Genomic DNA, 26,762 nt, shown 5'->3' with positions numbered 1-26,762 from the left:
GTTCCTGCAGGTGCTGGGGAGTCCGGGAAGAGCACGATTGTCAAACAGATGAAGTAAGAGCTCGCGGCATTTCTACACTGTATTGTGCTGTGTATTTATCTGAGATAACTGTATAATAATAATAATAATCCTCCTGTTCCTACTGAGAGTGATGTCAGACGGGCTTTTTAGAAAACCTAAAAAATTGTCAAAATTCTTTGGGTTATGCAGGGGCCCTTGTTGCTGGGGGGGAAGGGAGTGAGGGCCCTTGTTGCTGGGGGGAAGGGGGCGGGGCTCTTGTTGCTGGGGGCAATGGAAGCAGGGGACCTTGTTGCTGGGGGGAAGGGGGCGGGGGTTCTTGTTGCTGGGGACGATGGAAGCAATGGACCTTGTTGCTGGGGGAAAGGGGGCGGGGCTCTTGTTGCTGGGGGCAATGGAAGCAGGGGACCTTGTTGCTGGGGGGAAGGGGGCGGGGGTTCTTGTTGCTGGGGGCGATGGAAGCAATGGACCTTGTTGCTGGGGGGAAGGGGGCGGGGGCTCTTGTTGCTGGGGGCAATGGAAGCAGGGGACCTTGTTGCTGGGGGAAAGGGGGCGGGGCTCTTGTTGCTGGGGGCAATGGAAGCAGGGGACCTTGTTGCTGGGGGAATGGAAGCAGGGGACCTTGTTGCTGGGGGCAATGGAAGCAGGGGACCTTGTTGCTGGGGGGAAGGGGGCGGGGGTTCTTGTTGCTGGGGGCGAGGGAAGCAGGGGACCTTGTTGCTGGGGGAAAGGGGGCGGGGCTCTTGTTGCTGGGGGCAATGGAAGCAGGGGACCTTGTTGCTGGGGGGAAGGGGGCGGGGGTTCTTGTTGCTGGGGGCGATGGAAGCAATGGACCTTGTTGCTGGGGGAAAGGGGGCGGGGCTCTTGTTGCTGGGGGCAATGGAAGCAGGGGACCTTGTTGCTGGGGGGAAGGGGGCGGGGGTTCTTGTTGCTGGGGGCGATGGAAGCAATGGACCTTGTTGCTGGGGGGAAGGGGGTGGGGGCTCTTGTTGCTGGGGGCAATGGAAGCAGGGGACCTTGTTGCTGGGGGAAAGGGGGCGGGGCTCTTGTTGCTGGGGGCAATGGAAGCAGGGGACCTTGTTGCTGGGGGAAAGGGGGCGGGGCTCTTGTTGCTGGGGGCAATGGAAGCAGGGGACCTTGTTGCTGGGGGGAAGGGGGCGGGGGTTCTTGTTGCTGGGGGCGAGGGAAGCAGGGGACCTTGTTGCTGGGGGAAAGGGGGCGGGGCTCTTGTTGCTGGGGGCAATGGAAGCAGGGGACCTTGTTGCTGGGGGGAAGGGGGCGGGGCTCTTGTTGCTGGGGGCAATGGAAGCAGGGGACCTTGTTGCTGGGGGGAAGGGGGCGGGGCTCTTGTTGCTGGGGGCAATGGAAGCAGGGGACCTTGTTGCTGGGGGGAAGGGGGCGGGGGTTCTTGTTGCTGGGGGCGATGGAAGCAATGGACCTTGTTGCTGGGGGGAAGGGGGCGGGGGCTCTTGTTGCTGGGGGCAATGGAAGCAGGGGACCTTGTTGCTGGGGGAAAGGGGGCGGGGCTCTTGTTGCTGGGGGCAATGGAAGCAGGGGACCTTGTTGCTGGGGGGAAAGGGGGCGGGGGTCTTGTTGCTGGGGGCAATGGAAGCAGGGGACCTTGTTGCTGGGGGAAAGGGGGCGGGGCTCTTGTTGCTGGGGGCAATGGAAGCAGGGGACCTTGTTGCTGGGGGGAAGGGGGCGGGGGTTCTTGTTGCTGGGGGCGATGGAAGCAGGGGACCTTGTTGGGGGGAAGGGGGCAGGGCTCTTGTTGCTGGGGGCGATGGAAGCAGGGGACCTTGCTAGGGATGAATGCTATGGCTGCTGCAGATCTAGATCCAGGATGAATATTTATACCTGATTGTGGGGTGTACACACATGTGACATTACGTGACCGGTATGTGCAGCTGGCAGTGATGTGTTACAGTATATATGTATAGTTTATACAGGATGTCGGTGTTCTGAGCACTTATGTTGTGTTCCAGGATTATCCATGAAGATGGTTACTCGGAGGAAGAATGCCAGCAGTACAGGGCTGTGGTTTACAGCAACACAATACAGTCCATCATGGCCATTATTAAGGCTATGGGCAATCTGAAGATAGACTTCGGGGACACAGCCAGAGCGGTAAGTGATTACAGTGTCTGCCGTAGCCTGGAATGAATACAGGATAGAACGGCTGCAATTCCTACTTACCGTCATTATTATACACGGTCCCTAACACATCTGTCTGCACCAGCCCAAGCTTTCCCAGGTGGGATCTGTTGTAAGAGACATTGACAGACGAGCCCTCACCTGAGCAAGCACTAACGTACCCAGACGTCAGCAGGCAAAGAGCATTTGGGTCTAATAGGAACACTTCTAGCTAAGGTGGGCGGCTCTCAGGTCTCCAGCTGGCGTGGAACTACAAGTCCATGAAAGCAAGGTCACCCTCTGTCGGGGAGGAGGGGGGGGTGTCAGAATGAGCACCACTGAGGACTTTCCCGTAGTTTCTGTGCAGCGGTCTGTTACCCCCCTGTCACATTGTGAGTTTGTGATCTCCTTGTCATGGAGATAATCAGCCAGTGGAAATGCAGTCACTGGGGATGGGATAATCTAATTAGGAACGGGCGCCATTGCTAAGCTGCGTCCTCATTAAACTCCTCTCTGCAGGGTGCTCAATGCTTGTTGCTGGCGTGAAGTTAACCCCCTCCTGCCTGGCCACCACTCGCATATATGTATGATCACATACATCCTCTAACAGCGTCCTAATATCCAGGTAAAGGGGACGGAATTCACCTAATTTTGTTTCCCAAATATATTTATTTTATATTATTAAAAAAATGTCTGGTCCCGGGGCAGCGTCCTACATTTAGGATAACTCCAATTGATGTTTCATACTATACGTAAAACTCTCCCTGTGACTGACGGTCAGGGGTACAGTACAACAGATATACCCAGTCATTATTCGTACTCCCGTGTGGGGTGTGGGGCATGACTTGTTAGCCCACTCCCTGCACCCGATGGCGCACGTTTCTCAGCCCGCGGAAGGAAAGAAGCCACTAAAGCTCTGTATGTATCACAGTCCTATGTGTGAGCACCAAGAACTACTTCCCTCCTCCTTTTACCTTTCCTCATGGTCCTTGATAACCCGGCGGTGGGGACAGGCCCGTCTGAACCTGGGAGCGGACCCCCTGCTGGATTGATGAATTGTATAACAATATAGTTGTAGTCGGTCTGTGGCACTACAAGTCCCACATCAGCTGGAGGGGCACAGGCTGCTGACGGCTTATAATGGATGTGTACAGTAACCTATCACATGACGCTCGCCCCCTACTCAGCGTTACAGTCTGACGTCCCGCTGTTGTCCCTTCTCTATTTGCAGGATGATGCGCGGCAGCTCTTTGCGCTGTCTTCTACGGCAGAGGAGCAGGGCATCTTGCCAGATGATCTGGCCGGGGTCATTCGCAGGCTGTGGGCGGACCAGGGGGTACAGGCATGTTTCAACCGTTCCCGGGAATACCAGCTTAATGACTCTGCCGCCTAGTAAGTGTCTGATGGGGAGTCCTGTGTACTGGGAGACCCGCTCATAGCATCATTGCTATAATAACACACCTACATCTACAATACTTTATTACTGCATAATGTGCTGTCACTGGAAATATAGTAACTTCTGCCTCCAGAGAATAGTGATTTATGTTACATTGCTCATTAGCATAGAAACACAAGGGCCAGACACTTACGCTATGACTTGTGTGGTGTAATCTCTGAGATCTGTATGCTGGCAAATGGCCGGATCCTATGGCGCACAGGTGGTCCGGATCCTATGGCGCACAGGTGGTCCGGATCCTATGGCGCACAGGTGGTCCGGATCCTATGGCGCACAGGTGGTCCGGATCCTATGGCGCACAGGTGGTCCGGATCCTATGGCGCACAGGTGGTCCGGATCCTATGGCGCACAGGTGGTCCGGATCCTATGGCGCACAGGTGGTCCGGATCCTATGGCGCACAGGTGGTCCGGATCCTATGGCGCACAGGTGGTCCGGATCCTATGGCGCACAGGTGGTCCGGATCCTATGGCGCACAGGTGGTCCGGATCCTATGGCGCACAGGTGGTCCGGATCCTATGGCGCACAGGTGGTCCGGATCCTATGGCGCACAGGTGGTCCGGATCCTATGGCGCACAGGTGGTCCGGATCCTATGGCGCACAGGTGGTCCGGATCCTATGGCGCACAGGTGGTCCGGATCCTATGGCGCACAGGTGGTCCGGATCCTATGGCGCACAGGTGGTCCGGATCCTATGGCGCACAGGTGGTCCGGATCCTATGGCGCACAGGTGGTCCGGATCCTATGGCGCACAGGTGGTCCGGATCCTGTGTGCCATAGGATCCGGCCACCTGTGCGTCAAGACCATCGCGACCATCGGGCTTGCGACGAGACCCTTGTGGTAGGGTCTCGTTGCCACAAGCCCCAGAGAGATGTCTGCTCTCACAGAGCCGAAATCTAGTGGGGCCGCCCCCAAACGGAGGCGTTCACATGGGAACGCCTCTGTCTGGGCAGCCACGCCCCCGGCCCGCCCACCAAAGGGGGCGTGCTGTCACTCAACATCGACAGCACGCCCCCTTTGGTACGAGACCCGGAGCGACGGATTGCCCGTTGCTATCCAGGTCTCGCGCATGCGCGCTGGGCCACCATCGACCCGCTTGCATGCGCATAGCGCTCGCGAGCGGGTCGGAATCAGGCACTGAGTTACAGGAAAAGGGAAGTGACTGTAAACCAATAGGAATCTTGCAGCTGTGTGATCCGCACGGTCACTTTCCCCCCCTTCCCGATGCTGTAATAAAGCAGCAGTGAGTCCTTGGGATACACTTCCCGTGGCTCTGCTAAGGGGGAGGAGCATGCAGCCATATAGGCAATAGTACAGGCATGCTGGGAGCTGTAGTTCAGATAGTGGAGCGTATGGGTAGACGAGCTGCAGCTGTCCAGCAAATGTTGATCTGTTCACACCAGGGAAAATGTTTCTGTGACGATATATGAAAATTAAATGACATTTTAAAATAGATGTGTAAAGGAGACGGAATATATTTAGCTTGTGTGCAGGTGAATAAGCGTGGGGGGGGGGGGGGATAGAATAGCGATTTGCATGTAACATGCTCCTGGATGCAAATATCAGAGAGAGCTTCCTGTGTCCCAGCACACGCTCCATTAACACTGTCCTCGCTGAGAGACACCCAGATCACCGTGCATGGCTCTAATCCAGGGGTTCCCAACTGCGGTCCTCAAGGCACACTAACAGTCCAGGTTTTAAGGATAGCCGTACTTGGGCACAGGTGACTTAATTATTAAATCAGTTATTTTGATTTACCACTTGTGCTTTAGCATGGATATCAACAAAACCAGGACTGTTAGTGTTCCCTGAGGATGGGAATTACTGCTCTAATCTCTGCCCACACCCAGGAGTAGTGTATATCCTGCAATGTGCATCCTCTGCTGTGCTGGTGGCTGTCTGGCCAGGAGTAGTGTATGTCCTGCAATGTGCACTCTCTGCTGTGCTGGTGACTATCTGGCCAGGAGCAGTGTATGTCCTGCAATGTGCATCCTCTGCTGTGCTGGTGACTGTCTGGCCAGGAGTAGTGTATATCCTGCAATGTGCAGCCTCTGCTGTGCTGGTGGCTGTCTGGCCAGGAGTAGCGTATGTCCTGCAATGTGCACCCTCTGCTGTGCTGGTGGCTGTCTGGCCAGGAGTAGTGTATGTCCTGCAATGTGCATCCTCTGCTGTGCTGGTGACTGTCTGGCCAGGAGTAGTGTATGTCCTGCAATGTGCATCCTCTGCTGTGCTGGTGACTGTCTGGCCAGGAGTAGTGTATGTCCTGCAATGTGCACTCTCTGCTGTGCTGGTGGCTGTCTGGCCAGGAGTAGTGTATGTCCTGCAATGTGCACCCTCTGCTGTGCTGGTGGCTGTCTGGCCAGGAGTAGTGTATGTCCTGCAATGTGCACTCTCTGCTGTGCTGGTGACTATCTGGCCAGGAGTAGTATGTGTCCTGCAATGTGCAGCCTCTGCTGTGCTGGTGGCTGTCTGGCCAGGAGTAGTGTATATCCTGCAATGTGCACTCTCTGCTGTGCTGGTGACTGTCTGGCCAGGAGTAGTGTATATCCTGCAATGTGCACTCTCTGCTGTGCTGGTGACTGTCTGGCCAGGAGTAGTGTATGTCCTGCAATGTGCACTCTCTGCTGTGCTGGTGACTATCTGGCCAGGAGTAGTGTATATCCTGCAATGTGCAGCCTCTGCTGTGCTGGTGGCTGTCTGGCCAGGAGTAGTGTATATCCTGCAATGTGCAGCCTCTGCTGTGCTGGTGGCTGTCTGGCCAGGAGTAGTGTATATCCTGCAATGTGCAGCCTCTGCTGTGCTGGTGGCTGTCTGGCTGAATGTAATGTATTTCTTACTGCTAACACATCTGCTGCAGTCATCAATTGTCTTCAGCAGACGAGTGGTTAATGGCAAATGAGAAAATATGCAAATCGGGCTTTGCATGAAGAGCTCTGCGCTGAGCGACCCGTCTAAGGGGATCCGCCCGTGTGTCCTGGCTACAAAGTGCTCCAAACACCAACAGGACTATTAATAATATGCAAAGTCCCCACCCCATGTCCCCCACACACACAGACCCCAGCCATATTTGTCACATGCTTCCCGTGCTACGATTCATGGACTTACCTGAGCACAGGTGTATAGGCCACTTACCTCATCCTGACGGCTCAACGGAGCCAAAAATGTAACGTTTCTGGTCTTACTCCATGTATACACCGCGTACAGTGTGATGGAGTATTTCTTACTCCATGTATATACCGCGTACAGTGTGATGGAGTATTTCTTACTCCATGTATACACCGCGTACAGTGTGATGGAGTATTTCTTACTCCATGTATACACCGCGTACAGTGTGATGGAGTATTTCTTACTCCATGTATACACCGCGTACAGTGTGATGGAGTATTTCTTACTCCATGTATACACCGCGTACAGTGTGATGGAGTAGTTCTTACTCCATGTATACACCGCGTACAGTGTGATGGAGTAGTTCTTACTCCATGTATACACCGCGTACAGTGTGATGGAGTAGTTCTTACTCCATGTATACACCGCGTACAGTGTGATGGAGTAGTTCTTACTCCATGTATACACCGCGTACAGTGTGATGGAGTATTTCTTACTCCATGTATATACCGCGTACAGTGTGATGGAGTATTTCTTACTCCATGTATACACCGCGTACAGTGTGATGGAGTATTTCTTACTCCATGTATACACCGCGTACAGTGTGATGGAGTATTTCTTACTCCATGTAGACACCGTGTACAGTGTGATGGAGTATTTCTTACTCCATGTATACACCGCGTACAGTGTGATGGAGTATTTCTTACTCCATGTATATACCGCGTACAGTGTGATGGAGTATTTCTTACTCCATGTATACACCGCGTACAGTGTGATGGAGTATTTATACACTGCGTACAGTGTGATGGAGTATTTCTTACTTCATGTATACACCGCGTACAGTGTGATGGAGTATTTCTTACTCCATGTAGACACCGCGTACAGTGTGATGGAGTATTTCTTACTCCATGTAGACACCGCGTACAGTGTGATGGAGTATTTCTTACTCCATGTAGACACCGCGTACAGTGTGATGGAGTATTTCTTACTCCATGTATACACCGTGTACAGTGTGATGGAGTATTTCTTACTCCATGTATATACCGCGTACAGTGTGATGGAGTATTTCTTACTCCATGTATATACCGCGTACAGTGTGATGGAGTATTTCTTACTCCATGTATATACCGCGTACAGTGTGATGGAGTATTTCTTACTCCATGTATACACCGCGTACAGTGTGATGGAGTATTTCTTTCTCCATGTATACACCGCGTACAGTGTGATGGAGTATTTCTTACTCCATGTATACACCGCGTACAGTGTGATGGAGTATTTCTTACTCCATGTATACACCGCGTACAGTGTGATGGAGTATTTCTTACTCCATGTATACACCGCGTACAGTGAGATGGAGTATTTCTTACTACTTCACACATAGCCAAAGACCTATCCAGCTAGTTACCATTGGAGCCTTCAGGGTAGCCCAATTGCACATGGTCTGGCCATTTAGTTCTTCAGACCCTTGTCTGGGTCACTTCCGGCATCATAAGGGCTGTCAGTGTGATCAGAAGATGACTGTACACATAGGCAGATCGGGTATACCTGCAGGCATCTTCCAACCACCAGAACATACACGCCTTTCTGCTTGGCCAGGTGCCCTACATGGGCCTCAGCATTGCAGCAGGTCTGTCTTGCAATAAATTGAGTAAAGGCTGATGATATAGGACAACATGTCAGTACTGAGACCTGCTCTCTCCTACACCCCACCCTTATTCCTACGTGATACAAGTCCAACTAGTCCTGTCTACTAAGGGCCAGGTGTATCAAACCTTGGAGAGATAGTTGAGAATTTGCCCATAGCAACCGATAAGCGTCTAAAGGCACACATCCACTAGAAGACAGGCAAAAGACTGCACGATTACCACATTGTAATTGTGCAGTCGTTTGTCTGTCTGTGATGTGCCTACACTACGAGCAGTCATTCAGTGTAGGCACAATCAGGGGAGTATCTATAATGGGTGCAGGGAACATGGGCCCCTGGGTCCAGGGGGCCCCACACCGGACACCCTGCACCCATAGAATTACTTACCTCTCCGGAGTCCCACGTCGGCGCGGGGGTCCGACACTGTAAAAACGACTGGAAAATGGCCGCCACGGCCATTTTCCCGTCGTTTGCCATGCGAAGTGCAGGAAAAATGGCTGCCACGGCACTTTTCCCGGGGGCCAACGCATCCTCTATAGACTCTGGGCGCACTCTAGTGCCCAGAGTCTATAACTCCCAGCGCTGGCCGCACACAGCTCAGTGCGCTGCCGGTCGCCAGACAGAGAGGATGGGACCCCTGTCGGAGACTGCACACGGACCCCCTCTATAGAAACGTCCCTGGGCACAATCATCTGTAAGCATGCTGAACCTGACATTTTCATCAGGTTGACCAGCATGTTTACACGATGATAGATGTCTAAAAGACCAATTTTTTTAAACAATCTGTAAATGATTATCGAACGATATCGATATAGTTCAATCGCTCATTTTAATCATCTAGTGCAGTGATTCCCAACCTCTGTCCTCAAGGCACACTGAAGCTGGCCACACACTAGACCAACTTTCATCCAACCAGCCAACTAGGTGATTGGTTGGAATGAAAATCTGGTAACGTATGGGAGTAACTGATCAGCAATTTGCTCCTAAATGCAAGAAAACAGATGAAAATGGCGTCAGACAAGTTTGTTAACTGTTTGATCCAAATAATAATAATAATAATTTTCCGGCGTTTGGGAGCAAATTGCTGATTGTCATTTACTTTATACCTTACCAGATTCTCATAACAACCAATCAACTAGTTGGCTGGTTGGATGAAAGTTGGTCTAGTGTGTGGCCAGCTTAACCGTCCTGGTTTTAGTGATATCCATGATTGTGCACAGATGGTTAAATCAATATAACTGAGGTACTAATTAAGTCACATGTGCTCAAGTATGGCTATCCCTAAAACCTGGACTGTTAGTGTGCCTTGAGGACCGTGGTTGGGAACCCCTGGTCGATGACAGAAGCTGTTTGGTTGCTATGAGAAACCTCACAAAGCTTATAAAGTCCCTTCAGCTGCTGTAAATACAGATATGAGCATTAAACAATAGTCTTATGGATTAATGATTTGCAGAACATGAAAAGCAAAATGAGCCCATTATATAGCATCACCTCATGTAACAGATTGTTACCACAAAAGCCCATTATATAGCATCACCTCATGTAACAGATTGCTACCACAAAGCCCATTATATAGCATCACCTCATGTAACAGATTGTTACCACAAAGCCCATTATATAGCATCACCTCATGCAACAGATTGTTACCACAAAAGCCCATTATATAGCATCACCTCATGTAACAGATTGTTACCACAAAGCCCATTATATAGCATCACCTCATGTAACAGATTGTTGCCACAAAGCCCATTATATAGCATCACCTCATGTAACAGATTGTTACCACAAAGCCCATTATATAGCATCACCTCATGTAACAGATTGTTACCACAAAGCCCATTATATAGCATCACCTCATGTAACAGATTGTTACCACAAAGCCCCTTTAATGCAAGTTCCAGGAACTACTAACAACTCTCAAAAGTTCTGATCTAAAGTGAACACAATTTATAAAGTTTGCAGCTAGTTAAATAGAGCAGGGTAGGGATGAATTAATCCCTATGCCGTGCTGCATGTGATCCCCACACAGGTAGTAATGAAGTAATGAGATGTGTGGGGACAGTACATGTACTTCTGTGTGTTACTATGGGCTCACCAGGAAGATAGAGGATTAGTTTTCACTAGTTACATTATATTCAATTTAAAACCTCTGTTTCATGGTATTACACGTTACACACACATAATATATAGATATATACTTTTGTGACTGTTAGTTGCTGACCGAAAGACTCCGGACACTTGTCGGTCAGTATATATCCCCTCTCCTTACCCTAACCTTACCTCCCTGGTACCTGAAATTAAGCTCACCCCTAGTGCCTAACCCCTAAACCTTCCCCTCCCCCTAGTGCCTAACCCCTAAAACTTCCCCTCCCCCTAGTGCCTAACCCCTAAAACTTCCCCTCCCCCTAGTGCCTAACCCCTAAAACTTCCCCTCCCCCTAGTGCCTAACAACTAAAACTTTCCCTCCCTCTAGTGCCTAACCCCTAAAACTTCCCCTCCCCCTAGTGCCTAACCCCTAAAACTTCCCCTCCCCCTAGTGCCTAACCCCTAAACCTTCCCCTCCCCCTAGTGCCTGACCCCTAAACCTTCCCCTCCCCCTCGTGCCTAACCCCTAAACCTTTCCATCTCCCTAGTGCCTGACCCCTAAACCTTTCCCTCCCCCTAGTGCCTGACCCCTAAACCTTTCCCTCCCCCTAGTGCCTAACCCCTAAACCTTCCCCTCCCCCTCGTGCCTAACCCCTAAACCTTCCCCTCCCCCTAGTGCCTGACCCCTAAACCTTTCCCTCCCCCTAGTGCCTAACCCCTAAACCTTTCCCTCCCCCTAGTGCCTAACCCCTGAACCTTCCCCTCCCCCTAGTGCCTGACCCCTGAACCTTCCCCTCCCCCTAGTGCCTGACCCCTAAACCTTCCCCTCCCCCTAGTGACCTTTCCCTCCCCCTAGTGCCTGACCCCTGAACCTTTCCCTCCACCTAGTGCCTGACCCCTGAACCTTTCCCTCCACCTAGTGCCTAACCCCTGAACCTTTCCCTCCACCTAGTGCCTAACCCCTGAACCTTTCCCTCCCCCTAGTGCCTAACCCCTGAACCTTTCCCTCCCCCTAGTGCCTAACCCCTGAACCTTTCCCTCCCCCTAGTGCCTAACCCCTAAACCTTCCCCTCCCCCTAGTGCCTAACCCCTAAACCTTCGCCTCCCCTTAGTGCCTAACCCCTAAACCTTCCCCTCCCCCTAGTGCCTAACCTCTAAACCTTCCCCTCCCCCTCGTGCCTAACCCCTAAACCTTCCCCCTAGTGCCTGACCCCTAAACCTTCCCCCTAGTGCCTGACCCCTAAACCTTCGCCTCCCCCTAGTGCCTAACCCTCTTCCCAACGCCTCTATTTACCTTTATATTTCTGGTGGTCTGGATTCCGGCATCGGCATTTTGAGCGCCGGAATCCCCGCAGTTCGGATATTGACCTCATCCCGTTTGGGACTTTGTGGGCCTTTAAAATGAATCGCCTGCGTTAAATTGCAAATAATGTTCCATGTATCTGTAGCGATAGCGCAGTCGCCCTCCGCCGGTACACCGTGTCAGCAGCGCTGGCTCTCCGCGCTCTCCTCGCGGTTTCGGAGAAGAGGAACTGATGAAAGTGCAGCCGACGTCCTTGGAGGCTCATTTGGAGCATCTCCCTAAGGGGTTAATGTGCTAAATAACGACATAGGGTCCGTACAGCTCTGTCAGCAGCTGCATAAGTGCTTCATTAGAGCTCCTAACGAGGTCAAATCAATATTAATTAGCAGGGTGGTAAGTGAGGGACCCACCTGGGGTTTATTGTTCGGAAGCAGTTTCCTCCCCATTGAGACAGCCGGCATGTTGAGACCTGATCTGTCCATGAACACACGTCTGCCGGGGGAACGCAGACAGGTTACACAACGCTTACTGTATATAAGAGCTTAGACATACGCTGCTGCAGGTATTTCAGATGAGTGTTTTTGTTGATGTCTTGAACACGTATATATATGAATATAGTGCCTGACCCTGGTGTGGACGGTTCTGCAAATATGGAGGTGCTGAGGAGGCGTCTATAGGAAGAAGACGCCTCCTGACGGCAAATTCGATCCGAGTGCTGCGGCTTTGGGGGTCTGCGAGCGAGATCACAAGACCCGTTCTGCACCTGTGCAGACCCCAAACAATGCGATTAGTAGGTAAAGCATTGGGTTTACGTAGTAATTTGAATAAGACCCATACTGTCCAGCCCGTAAATGTGCTCTCTGGTGTAAGTGTCCCGCATAACGCATCTCTCTCCCCACAGTTACCTGAATGATTTGGAGCGAATCGCCCGGTCTGACTACGTACCCACACAGCAGGATGTTCTGAGGACGAGGGTGAAAACCACGGGAATAGTGGAAACACACTTCACTTTCAAAGACCTGCACTTCAAGTGTGTATAATCAGACAGTACCTGTGTACCTGGTGCGGTGTATATTATATAACATTATACAGTACCCTAATCATAGCCCCCAGTGTTACTGTCATGTCCCACCACCAGTGTGTATAATCAGACAGTACCTGTGTACCTGGTGCGGTGTATATTATATAACATTATACAGTACCCTAATCATAGCCCCCAGTGTTATGGTCATTTCCAACCACCAGTGTGTATAATCAGACAGTACCTGTGTACCTGGTGCGGTGTATATTATATAACATTATACAGTACCCATCATAGCCCCCAGTGTTACTGTCATGTCCCACCACCAGTGTGTATAATCAGACAGTACCTGTGTACCTGGTGCGGTGTATATTATATAACATTATACAGTACCCTAATCATAGCCCCCAGTGTTATGGTCATGTCCCACCACCAGTGTGTATAATCAGACAGTACTTGTGTACCTGGTGCGGTGTATATTATATAACATTATACAGTACCCTAATCATAGCCCCCAGTGTTACTGTCATGTCCCACCACCAGTGTGTATAATCAGGCAGTACCTGTCTACCTGGTGCGGTGTATATTATATAACATTATTATACAGTACCCTAATCATAGCCCCCAGTGTTACAGTCATGTCCCACCACCAGTGTGTATAATCAGGCAGTACCTGTGTACCTGGTGCGGTGTATATTATATAACATTATACAGTAGCCTAATCACAGCCCCCAGTGTTACTGTCATGTCCCCCACCCAGTGCGGGATGTAGTCTGGAAGCCGACAGTCTAAATGCCGACCGCCGGCTTCCAGACTCTCTAATCCCGGCGTGGTACTAATGACAGGCGTTGAAAACTCGACGTCTGTCATTTACCATACGCCGGAAGACCGACACACGGCATACCGAACGAAGGTAAGCCGGGCGCCGGTCGTGGACAGCCGTGGGGGGGGAGGGTTGGGTTTAGGGTTCCCGGGGGGAACTTAGGGTTAGGCACCCCCCTGGGAGGGTTAGGTTTAGGCTAGGAGGAGGGAGGGTTAGGCACCCCCGGGGGGAGGTTAGGGTTAGACACCCCCCGGGAGACTTAGGTTTAGGCAGCGGGGAAGGGGGGTTTGGTTTAGGCACTTAGAGGGGGGCTTAGGGTTAGGTACTTGGGGGGGGGGGGGGGGGCTTGAGGTTAGGGTTAGGCACCCCTAAGGGAAGGTTAGGGGGTAGAATAGGTTAGTGACACTTACCTTAGGGACGATCGGGATCTTCACCCATGCGGCCGGCGGTAATACCTATCACACCCCCTAGTGCATATAATCAGGCAGTACCTGGTGCTCTGTATACTATATAACATTATACAGTACCCATCACAGCCCCCACCCAGTGAGTATAATCAGGCAGTACCTTGTGCTCTGTATATTATATAACATTATACAGTACCCTAATCATAGCCCCCAGTGTTATGGTCATTTCCAACCACCAGTGTGTATAATCAGACAGTACCTGTGTACCTGGTGCGGTGTATATTATATAACATTATACAGTACCCATCATAGCCCCCAGTGTTACTGTCATGTCCCACCACCAGTGTGTATAATCAGACAGTACCTGTGTACCTGGTGCGGTGTATATTATATAACATTATACAGTACCCTAATCATAGCCCCCAGTGTTATGGTCATGTCCCACCACCAGTGTGTATAATCAGACAGTACTTGTGTACCTGGTGCGGTGTATATTATATAACATTATACAGTACCCTAATCATAGCCCCCAGTGTTACTGTCATGTCCCACCACCAGTGTGTATAATCAGGCAGTACCTGTCTACCTGGTGCGGTGTATATTATATAACATTATTATACAGTACCCTAATCATAGCCCCCAGTGTTACAGTCATGTCCCACCACCAGTGTGTATAATCAGGCAGTACCTGTGTACCTGGTGCGGTGTATATTATATAACATTATACAGTAGCCTAATCACAGCCCCCAGTGTTACTGTCATGTCCCCCACCCAGTGCGGGATGTAGTCTGGAAGCCGACAGTCTAAATGCCGACCGCCGGCTTCCAGACTCTCTAATCCCGGCGTGGTACTAATGACAGGCGTTGAAAACTCGACGTCTGTCATTTACCATACGCCGGAAGACCGACACACGGCATACCGAACGAAGGTAAGCCGGGCGCCGGTCGTGGACAGCCGTGGGGGGGGAGGGTTGGGTTTAGGGTTCCCGGGGGGAACTTAGGGTTAGGCACCCCCCTGGGAGGGTTAGGTTTAGGCTAGGAGGAGGGAGGGTTAGGCACCCCCGGGGGGAGGTTAGGGTTAGACACCCCCCGGGAGACTTAGGTTTAGGCAGCGGGGAAGGGGGGTTTGGTTTAGGCACTTAGAGGGGGGCTTAGGGTTAGGTACTTGGGGGGGGGGGGGGGCTTGAGGTTAGGGTTAGGCACCCCTAAGGGAAGGTTAGGGGGTAGAATAGGTTAGTGACACTTACCTTAGGGACGATCGGGATCTTCACCCATGCGGCCGGCGGTAATACCTATCACACCCCCTAGTGCATATAATCAGGCAGTACCTGGTGCTGTGTATCTTATATAACATTATTCAGTACCTATCACAGCCCCCACCCAGTGAGTATAATTAGGCAGTACCTGGTGCTCTGTATACTATATAACATTATTCAGTACCCATCACAGCCCCCACCCAGTGAGTATAATCAGGCAGTACCTGGTGCTCTGTATACTATATAACATTATTCAGTACCCATCACAGCCCCCACCCAGTGAGTATAATCAGGCAGTACCTGGTGCTGTGTATCTTATATAACATTATTCAGTACCTATCACAGCCCCCACCCAGTGAGTATAATTAGGCAGTACCTGGTGCTCTGTATACTATATAACATTATTCAGTACCCATCACAGCCCCCACCCAGTGAGTATAATTAGGCAGTACCTGGTGCTCTGTATACTATATAACATTATTCAGTACCCATCACAGCCCCCACCCAGTGAGTATAATCAGGCAGTACCTGGTGCTCTGTATACTATATAACATTATACAGTACCCATCACAGCCCCCACCCAGTGAGTATAATTAGGCAGTACCTGGTGCTCTGTATACTATATAACATTATACAGTACCCATCACAGCCCCCACCCAGTGAGTATAATCAGGCAGTACCTGGTGCTCTGTATACTATATAACATTATACAGTACCCATCACAGCCCCCACCCAGTGAGTATAATCAGGCAGTACCTGGTGCTCTGTATACTATATAACATTATTCAGTACCCATCACAGCCCCCACCCAGTGAGTATAATCAGGCAGTACCTGGTGCTCTGTATACTATATAACATTATTCAGTACCCATCACAGCCCCCACCCAGTGAGTATAATCAGGCAGTACCTGGTGCTGTGTATACTATATAACATTATTCAGTACCCATCACAGCCCCCACCCAGTGAGTATAATCAGGCAGTACCTGGTGCTCTGTATACTATATAACATTATTCAGTACCCATCACAGCCCCCACCCAGTGAGTATAATCAGGCAGTACCTGGTGCTCTGTATACTATATAACATTATTCAGTACCCATCACAGCCCCCACCCAGTGAGTATAATCAGGCAGTACCTGGTGCTCTGTATACTATATAACATTATACAGTACCCATCACAGCCCCCACCCAGTGAGTATAATCAGGCAGTACCTGGTGCTGTGTATACTATATAACATTATTCAGTACCCATCACAGCCCCCACCCAGTGAGTATAATCAGGCAGTACCTGGTGCTGTGTATACTATATAACATTATTCAGTACCCATCACAGCCCCCATGTTTACATAGCAGCTGACTATTTAGAAGCCTCTGCCTCTTCTAACCTCATCTCCCCCTACCTCCACCCCTGAGTGACAGCATATTACATGGTCATCTACCTACACGTGTGCCCTGAGGAGCCCGTCCTGCCACAGGAGTCGCCCAGGGTAGAAATGCCCCAAGTCCTGGCAGAAAATGGACATTTCAGTGTTACATGTAAAGTTCGTTATTTTCCTTGGTGGTTTCTCTTTAATTAGTGGTTTCTGTAATTGCTTATTTAATTGGGTGAAGAATATTAGATGTTTGTGTAATGCACGTTGCACTGCTGCGCCGTGCCTGGTTATCCGTTATATAGTCTAGCATACCCGCTGCTACAGACGCCACACTACAGGTAGGAGGGGTAAACTGTTACCATGGGGATAGGATTCGGCTAATAGGCCCGAGGCATGCTCAGGGCAAATGCCGCAGTGTGTCTGGATTGCAGTTAGTTTAATGTTAATCCTTGCTGTCTAATATAGGAAGGGAGTACTGATTGGAGGACGGTGGTAATGGCTGTTACACAGCAGATTTATCCCATGCAGAGGCAGCGCTATGTACCACAGATAAATCAGGCCCACCTCGCTGTGCCTGCTATTAATGCGCAGACAGACCTTATACAGAACAGTGCCTCCCTGTGGCCAAGTCCTGTCACTTCTCAACAGTGACCTGAGGGGGAATGTAATAGGCTGCACATTGTATGTGACAGACGGGGCTCTATCCAGTGCTGCACGATAATGGTCATATTATATCGCACCCTATCGATGCGATATAGAGGGGAATTCAACGCAAACTTCGCTGTCGAAGTTTGCGTTTCATATCGGAGCTTTTACCAGGGATAAAGTATCGGGCGCGCGCCCGCTTATCCCCGTATTCAATATGAAACTAACGAAAACGGGAGCCTGCGAAGTGGGATTTGCGTAAAGTTCCGAAATTTTCCTTCAAAAAATTGTAGGACCCCCCTAAAGTTGTAAAAACATGGGGGATCACTATGGGTACCCCCGTTTTTTAGCCTGTAAATGAAAGTCGGGGATTTAAATAGCCGCAGCAGGTGTTTTTTTCCCGACATTGAAGAAGTGTTGCAGAAGAGCACTTAGGTTATTTTTTTTCACCCCAATTTTTAAAATTATTTTTTGGGGTGTCCCTATTTTTTTAAAACTTTTTTTTGACACAGTTATCTTTTAAATGTCATTCCCAGGGGTGCAGGCTATTTTTTTTTAAGCCTGCACCCCTAAACCCCAGTTCTGCACTTTTTTTCGCCACCTATTCAGTGGTGAAAAGTTATCCCCGTTTTTTTTCAAAGACTTTTCGAACCTGCGAAAAGTCTTTGAAATTGAATACAGTGTAACAGCAAACCTGCGATAATGACGTCATAGCTGCGAAAACATCGCAAAAACTATGTTTTCGCTCCCATATTGAATACCCCTATTAATGTAGTAGCTTGTTGCTGTTTAGGAATACTTCCCAATCCAGCGATGACTTGCGGTAACCAGTCCCCTCCGCGCTCCAGGTTAGCAGTGCGGAGACGGAAATATTGCAGTGACGAAAAATCGTCTTTACACGTGTCGGCAGTTTCTCGCGCGCCAGCATGTATTTACGTAGAAGGGCGGACACCATTTCCTCCTCTACCCACCGTGGCCATCATGCTGTAATAGCCGCTAAACTGTATAAAGGGGGCATAGCGAGCAGAGAGTACGCGGAGGAGGCAGCCGCAAGGTTTTTCATATTCAATTGCCGGGTAGAAAACCAGTTGCAGTAATTTCTATAGGAATGACCGCGTGTACTTTCACGCAGCCCCAGAGCAGAGCTAAAAAGAGAAAACATCCCTATTGTAAGCTTAAAATGTCGGGACCCTTAGACACCCCCCCTAGTGACTAATTAGGCAATTGGAAGTTTTCAATTAGCCTAATTGGTCCAGTCCTTACTTGTTATTATTAGTTGTTAAATCAAATGACCCAAAATCAACTTTTTTGTTAATTTATTTATACACCCAAATTTAAAAGCAATTATTTAAATAAATTATTTTTTTTTTCCCATTTTTATTATATATTTTATTTAATTAGCCTAAATTACTCCAAAATCACCCCTTTTTTTTTTTTTCTACTATTTTTTTTTTTTTTTTTTTTTTTGCATTTTTCAGTTAATTTTTTTGTAATGAAACAAAGAGCTTGCTTTTTTAGCATTTTTTTTATGCACAAATCGTCTATTTCACTGCATTTAAAAAAAAATATATATTTTTTTTTCTTTGGGACAATAATAACCATTATCCATTATTGCAGTTACCCAATGTGTTTTTTATTTTTTTGGTGTACAGGCTGTTCCTTTTCTTCCTCTTTTTTTTCCTTTTTTTTTTTTTAATAATTTTCTGTGGGTTTTGTCCAAAAGAAAATTATGCAACCGATATTATTATTTTTTCTATTGGATATCAGCTATCAGAAGTGCGCATACCTGCAGTAATAGAACATTTGTTGCGATGTCTAGGTACATTTTTGTGGGGGAAACCTCACAGCCAATTGGATATGCCCCAGGGGGGCACTGCTAGAGAAATCTCAGTCCATGGCTGGTGTTCCTGGGTACAGTAACCCCTATTCATGGCTGGTATCCCTGGGTACGGTAACCCCCGTCCATGGCTGGTATCCCTGGGTACGGTAACCCCCGTCCATGGCTGGTATCCCTGGATACGGTAACCCCCGTCCATGGCTGCTATCCCTGGGTACAGTAACCCCTATCCATTGCTAGTATCCCTGGGTATAGTAACTCCCATCCATGGCTGGTATCCCTGGGTACGGTAATCCCCGTCCATGGCTGGTATCCCTGGGTAAGTGGGGCCTGCAAGAACATTGTAGTCTACCCCCATAGGATAAACCGGTGCTCTTCTGATTGCACTAGGGCTATTTCTGACACCCCTCGGGCGGCCGATGTGGGATTAGTAAAAATGTCAAATAAATAATGATTACTACTTTTCTGGTGAACTACATATCCCAGCTAGCCCTGTCATACCTAATTTTAAAGGGCTGTCACTTGGAGAAGTACAAGTGCCAACGTTCCCCGGAAGGCAGAGCCCACTCCAACCTGCAAAAACTATTCTAACAACAGACACCATAGACCAAAATCTATCCAATCATGGTAGTGTTATGTGAGCATACAATCCGCTTTATCACTACCAGATGAACCGTGTAAACCTGTGGGCTACCACATGGTGGCACTACAACTCTCCAATAAACACCACCTGCTTTTTTACTGTAATATTTGCAGAGAAAGGTGTTTAGGTTGTGTGACCCTCATTCCCATTATTACCGCAGGATGTTTGATGTTGGAGGGCAGCGATCTGAGCGGAAGAAGTGGATCCACTGCTTTGAGGGCGTGACGGCGATTATTTTCTGCGTGGCACTCAGCGCTTATGACCTTGTGCTGGCAGAAGACGAGGAGATGGTGAGTAACGGGGGAGAAGATGGTTGTGCGGCTTCGTTCTGCGGCTGTTTCCCCTTTTATCCCACTATATTGGCAGCCATGTGATCAGCTACAGTCCTGTAGTAAGTGCTGGGACTTTTCCTTAGTGATGGGAGTGCGGGGAGGTCACATAACGGGTTAGAATCTGGATGTGACCCGTGTTATAAGCCGCTTATTCTGCCCCCACTGCCTGGAAATGCAGCTTTTATATGTTATGGTTACAGTCTTGTTACATGGATGGTCGCAGGTTTGCATCTGTGAGGGAAGAGCGTTACGTGGTGCACTAGACGGCTTGTGCCAGCGATCAGCAGGTGCCAGTCACTTTCCTGGTCAGAAAGGTGGGCAGAGGAGCCTGATTGTTACTTACATGTAAGCACAGGGATTACTCCATCTTTACAATGGCTGACACACCATAGAGCAGCTGATCTAGACACGACCGGCTACTTCCTGTGGCAAAGACCTATGGGAACACTTAGCTGTCTGCAGATATACACTCAGGGTTATAGTCTTGTGCATTCCCAGCACAAGCTGAGGCTGATTCACCAAAACCACAGTAACCTGATAACTTTGCACTTCCATTCCCAAGTGTCAGGTCCTAGCCCCAGCCGGGGGATGCAAAGGGCTATTAGAGAAGAGTAAAGTGTATACATGTAGTTCTAGTGTGTGTAAGTTATGGAGCGCTGAGCGGGGATACCTGGCGTGTACAGGGAGAGAATCGCTTGTCTGCTCCTCCTACAGGCCGTAATGCGTCTCCCATGGCGGCACTGACGACCTCTCACCCGCTCTCTTCCCTAGAACCGGATGCATGAAAGCATGAAGCTGTTTGACAGTATCTGTAACAATAAATGGTTTACAGAGACGTCCATCATTCTCTTCCTGAACAAGAAGGACCTGTTTGAGGAGAAGATCACACAGAGTCCTCTCACCATCTGTTTCCCGGAATACACAGGTGAGAGATGACGCCGTGCGCACGCCGACCGAACGTCTCCATGTTTCCAACCGATGGCAACAAACCAAATATTGGCTTTCCGCCTTTCCATCAGAGATATTTGTTTTTCCCATTAGCTGCTTCCATATCTGCTCTATTGTATCCTCTTCTTTTAATACTCGCTCTTAGATCTCCCCCGTCTCTGTATATTGTGCTGTGTCCCCATGACTCCTTCAAGTCTGTGTGTGTGTGTGTGTGTGTGTGTGTGTGTGTATGTGTGTGTGTATGTATGTATGTATGTATATATATATATATATATATGTATATATATATATATATATATAAGCTCCTAGAACCATTGATATGGAATGGGATTTTAACTGTTCAAATCCCGAAATGAGGCCGAAAGAAGGAAATCCCGACAGCGGAGGTAAGTAACGCTAACCTTCCCCTCCCCCCCAACCCTCCTTTATGGGTGCCTAACCATATCCCCCGCTCCCTAAACCTAACCCTCCCGGGGGGTTGCCTACCCCCCCCTTCCCCAAGCCTACCCCTCCTGGGGGGTGCCTAACCCTAAGTCGCCCCATGAGCCCCCTAACCTAACCCCCCCTTCATTCTGACGTCGGGATTGTGACCTAGCAGCTATGCAACTGCCGGTCACTTAACTACATCCCCATTGATATATATGTAAACCGCGGACCCCGTCGGCGTGTTGGCCTTGCCATCATTGGAAAGTTCAGATGTAGCTAGAGATATGGAATTATACTGTAGTGGTATTTGGTAGGAGGGGGGTCATTAGACTAATTGTTGTGTCTAACGCTCTTCTCCCTGTTCCTCCGTCGCTCATTTCTGCCCTTTATTTACTGCTGTCCCATCAGGCGCAAATCAGTACGATGAAGCCGCCAGTTACATCCAGAGTAAGTTTGAGGATCTGAACAAGAAACGCGACACCAAGGAGATCTACACGCACTTCACCTGCGCCACCGACACAAAGAACGTCCAATTCGTGTTTGACGCAGTCACAGACGTAATCATCAAAAATAACCTAAAGGACTGTGGTCTGTTCTAACCCCGAGGTGAGAAGCTGGCTGCGCCCTTTGTTGTTGCCGCCATACTTTGCCGATACTATAGACTTTGGATGTGGTCTTTCACCGTCCTCGCTGCTCTCTGGCGCTACTGACTAACCTGTAATACACTCTCCTACTTATGGGATCTCTAAGGGGGCTAGAGCCTGGGTGCATGGTGGTGATGGTCACAATATCGTGTACACGCCCCCTGCGACGCATTGCATTACAGCAATGATGACCCAAGTTGCAGCAAATCGCGGCATCAAGCTCCCACACACTTTCCCAGGAAAGTGGCCCAAACTGGGTCCCTGCTCTCCTGGGAGCAGTCCCTGAAATTCAGGACATTCCGGGAGAGTAGGACCTGTAAGCATGTAGGTGCAGTACTGGTTATCCGCCTCTAGGTGGTGGTGTGCGCTGTGTAAGCCATTCATAGCAGTGACAGTCTGTACACAGAGCAGACTGGACCTGACCCAGCAATAGTCACCGCTAGGGACACACCACAGTGTCTGTGCCAGTCTGTCTCCTGTGATACATGTAAGGTATGACGCATTGACTGACAGTGTTTTTCTTTACCTTCCACAGGGGTTCCGGCAATGTCAACAAATTGGGGAGCAGAGACCCTTTTGCCCCTCTCTGGATTTTACAGTTTTTATCCTGAGTGTCTCATTTTGTAATTAACCTTTCCTCTGCTGGATGGGAGTCTGCTGTGAAGGGCAGCGCTCCGTACAAGGCTGAGCTTTTGCAATCTGCTGCTGCTGCATCCTATTAACCCCTCGGCTCTCACACCCAGGAGTTGCACACTCCCCTCCGCCTCTGGCTTTTCCGGAGAATGGGAACACAGGCGCTGTGTCTGGAGGGAGGCAGGGCTCCGGGTGGGGAATGGCGTGGGATTTGGAAAAGCCGCAGCCTCTTTTTCCAGGATTGTCTCGGACATTTTCTTACAGTACATCTTTTATTGCCAAGGCCATGCGTCCAGCTGTCTGTGCATGTAATAGTATATGGCAATTATTAACTCCTTGATTACAAGGATAAGCACAAAACAGGCCCATGTCGCTTCCAAGGTTCTCCCACTCTGTTCTGGGAACGGGTCACACCTACCTACTGCATGTTCCCCAGCTACAGCGTTCCAGGTTATGGCTTCTAGAACGTCTCTCTGTATATTACTCCTTTCCTTGTCAGACGGGGACCTGTAGCACAATGTCTGCCATCCGTACCGCATTCCCCCTATTCTGGCTCTGCTAGTCCAGCTTACACTGCACTTCATAACTCAAGGGTTAATCCCTCCATCCAAACTCACGTTCCTGGAAGAGAAAGGGTGTCATAGAGTTCTAATAGAAGGATAGCAATGAGAAAAATAAACTAGAATTTAGGTCTGGAGCTGCTGATCTCCTCTCATTTGGAAGGGGGGTGTAGGTGATATTTAAGGAGATAAATACCAGTAGATTTTGTGCCTTCAGCAATTCTGTGTTTTTTTTTTTTTATATATATTTTATGGTTATCTTAATATTGTAGCTTTAGCTCAGCACATAACAGGATGATAACAGCTGCCTTTACTTCTTAATAACTCCCTTTTATTGAGGTCTCCGCCCATTTACTAATGTTCTGCATTTCCCATTATAAGATTCCAGAAGACTTTGCTCTTCTCTACTTCCTGTTTCCGGAAACTTGCTCCTGTCTCCATATGCCAGGATCCTCCCCTTCCTCCATATGCCAGGATCCTCCCCTTCCTCCATATGCCAGGATCCTCCCCTTCCTCCATATGCCAGGATCCTCCCCTTCCTCCATATGCCAGGATCCTCCCCTTCCTCCATATGCCAGGATCCTCCCCTTCCTCCATATGCCAGGATCCTCCCCTTCCTCCATATGCCAGGATCCTCCCCTTCCTCCATATGCCAGGATCCTCCCCTTCCTCCATATGCCAGGATCCTCACGTCTCCATATGCCAGGATCCTCCCCTTCCTCCTGTCTCCATATGCCAGGATCCTCCCCTTCCACCTCCATATGCCAGGATCCTCCCCTTCCTCCCGCCTCCATATGCCAGGATCCTCCCCTTCCTCCATATGCCAGGATCCTCCCCTTCCTCCATATGCCAGGATCCTCCCCTTCCTCCATATGCCAGGATCCTCCCCTTCCTCCATATGCCAGGATCCTCCCCTTCCTCCATATGCCAGGATCCTCCCCTTCCTCCATATGCCAGGATCCTCCCCTTCCTCCATATGCCAGGATCCTCCCCTTCCTCCATATGCCAGGATCCTCCCCTTCCTCCATATGCCAGGATCCTCCCCTTCCTCCATATGCCAGGATCCTCCCCTTCCTCCATATGCCAGGATCCTCCCCTTCCTCCATATGCCAGGATCCTCCCCTTCCTCCTGTCTCCATATGCCAGGATCCTCCCCTTCCTCCATATGCCAGGATCCTCCCCTTCCTCCTGTCTCCATATGCCAGGATCCTCCCCTTCCTCCCATCTCCATATGCCAGGATCCTACCCTTCCTTCTGCCTCGATATGCCAGGATCCTCCCCTTCCCCCCGCCTTCAAATGCCAGGATCCTCCCCTTCCTCCCGCCTTCAAATGCCAGGATCCTCCCGCCTCCAAATGCCGGGATCCTACCCTTCCTCCTGCCTACATTTGCCAGGATCCTCCCCTTCCTCCATATGCCAGGATCCTCCCCTTCCTCCCGTCTCCATATGCCAGGATCCTCCCTTTCCTCCATATGCCAGGATCCTCCCCTTCCTCCATATGCAAGGATCCTCCCCTTCCTCCAGCCTCCATATGCCAGGATCCTCCCCTTCCTCCAGCCTCCATATGCCAGGATCCTCCCGCCTCCATATGCCAGGATCCTCCCCTTCCTCCCGCCTCCATATGCCAGGATCCTCCCCTTCCTCCCGCCTCCATATGCCAGGATCCTCCCCTTCCTCCCGCCTCCATATGCCAGGATCCTCCCCTTCCTCCCGCCTCCATATGCCAGGAACCTCCCCTTCCTCCCGCCTCCATATGCCAGGATCCTACCCTTCCGTCTGCCTTGATATGCCAGGATCCTCCCCTTCCTCCCGCCCCCAAATGCCAGGATCCTCCCGCCTACAAATGCCAGGATCCTCCCCTTCCTCCAGCCTCCAAATGCCAGGATTCTCCCCTTCCTCCAGCCTCCAAATGCCAGGATCCTACTGCCTCCATATGCCAGGACCCTCTCCAGCCTCCATATGCTAGGATCCTCCCGCCTCCATATGTCATCTCTTATTGGCTAAGGTTGACAGGTTACCAGCTTTGTCTCCAACTCTTGCGATGCAGACGTCAGTGAGGTGCAGGACCCTTACTATGGCCTCACTCCTCATGAGAATTGGAAGCTTGTACCAGGGGCAGGCCAGGCTCTTACAGCTGGGGGAGGAAGGGAAAGAGCTGGGGCCAGGTGAGCAGTGGGTGGAATTCGTTTATTTATTTTTTGGTGGGGCGGGATATTGTTTATATAGTTTTGGGAATATGAAATGGGAGCTCCCACAGAGACATGGACCAAATATGAGCAGGTGACACTGACCACATACTGGCTTTACCCTTCTAGATGAGAGCAGTCATCTCTAGGCTAAGTGAGGACGCGGGGTACAGCTGGTTGATTGAGCAGGGACCAGTGGCATCGATGGGGCATAAAGCACATCCATGGCATCAGTTTCTTGCCGATGGCGACACTCCTGTGAACACAGGCTCCGCCCACAACATGGCTGCCTCCATGATATTCATTTTAGTGGGATGAAGGAAGTCGCACCTTTCTTAAATTTGGGGCGTCTGATGTACATTGCTTGTTCCCGCTGCCGGGGCCGCTCTGTCCCCTCACTCTCTTTTTATTACTTTGTTTTTTCTCTGAAATTGTTCACAAAGTTTTAAATAATAAAATGTAGAAATTGATTCTGGACCTTTCATTGACCATTATCCTTGTTATATTGTACAGCAGGTAACACAGGGCTGATGTGATCCTCTCAGCAGGTCTTCCAATGGGAACATAGGGCTGATGTGATCCTCTCAGCAGGTCTTCCAATGGGAACACAGGGCTGATGTGATCCTCTCAGCAGGTCTTCCAATGGGAACACAGGGCTGATGTGATCCTCTCAGCAGGTCTTCCAATGGTAACACAGGGCTGATGTGATCCTCTCAGCAGGTCTTCCAATGGTAACACAGGGCTGATGTGATCCTCTCAGCAGGTCTTCCAATGGGAACAAATGGCTGATGTGATCCTCTCAGCAGGTCCTCCAATGGGAACACAGGGCTGATGTGATCCTCTCAGCAGGTCTTCCAATGGGAACACAGGGCTGATGTGATCCTCTCAGCAGGTCTTCCAATGGGAACAAAGGGCTGATGTGATCCTCTCAGCAGGTCTTCCAGTGGGAACACAGGGCTGATGTGATCCTTTCAGCAGGTCTTCCAATGGGAACACAGGGCTGATGTGATCCTCTCAGCAGGTCTTCCAATGGGAACACAGGGCTGATGTGATCCTCTCAGCAGGTCTTCCAATGGGAACAAAGGGCTGATGTGATCCTCTCAGCAGGTCTTCCAATGGTAACACAGGGCTGATGTGATCCTCTCAGCAGGTCTTCCAATGGGAACAAAGGGCTGATGTGATCCTCTCAGCAGGTCTTCCAATGGTAACACAGGGCTGATGTGATCCTCTCAGCAGGTCTTCCAATGGGAACAAAGGGCTGATGTGATCCTCTTAGCAGGTCTTCC

General features: G+C 49.9%; 1 protein-coding gene across 1 annotated transcript; it reads left to right on the top strand.

Annotated features, from left to right (window-relative positions):
- LOC148435674 (guanine nucleotide-binding protein G(i) subunit alpha-2) lies at positions 1-25,946 on the top strand. Its single transcript, XM_088465660.1, has 8 exons — positions 1-53; positions 2,004-2,145; positions 3,383-3,543; positions 12,645-12,773; positions 19,908-20,037; positions 20,851-21,004; positions 21,862-22,059; positions 22,633-25,946. Exons 1-7 carry the CDS (start codon positions 49-51, stop codon positions 22,050-22,052), a joined length of 912 nt encoding a protein of 303 aa, XP_088321786.1. The 5' UTR covers positions 1-48; the 3' UTR covers positions 22,053-22,059; positions 22,633-25,946.
- The last annotated feature ends 816 nt before the right edge of the window (positions 25,947-26,762 follow it).

This window comes from Taudactylus pleione, unplaced genomic scaffold, assembly GCF_031769625.1.
Source record: "Taudactylus pleione unplaced genomic scaffold, aTauple2 ptg002115l, whole genome shotgun sequence".
Lineage (NCBI taxonomy): Eukaryota > Metazoa > Chordata > Amphibia > Anura > Myobatrachidae > Taudactylus > Taudactylus pleione.
This window is presented reverse-complemented; position numbering and strand designations above follow the sequence as displayed.

Bases quoted from the DNA above. Each gene is read 5' to 3' on its own strand.
- LOC148435674 (XM_088465660.1), top strand. The intron at 20,038-20,850 runs GTGAGTAACGGG...TCTCTTCCCTAG, and splicing joins TGGCAGAAGACGAGGAGATG to AACCGGATGCATGAAAGCAT. The intron at 21,005-21,861 runs GTGAGAGATGAC...CTGTCCCATCAG, and splicing joins CTGTTTCCCGGAATACACAG to GCGCAAATCAGTACGATGAA.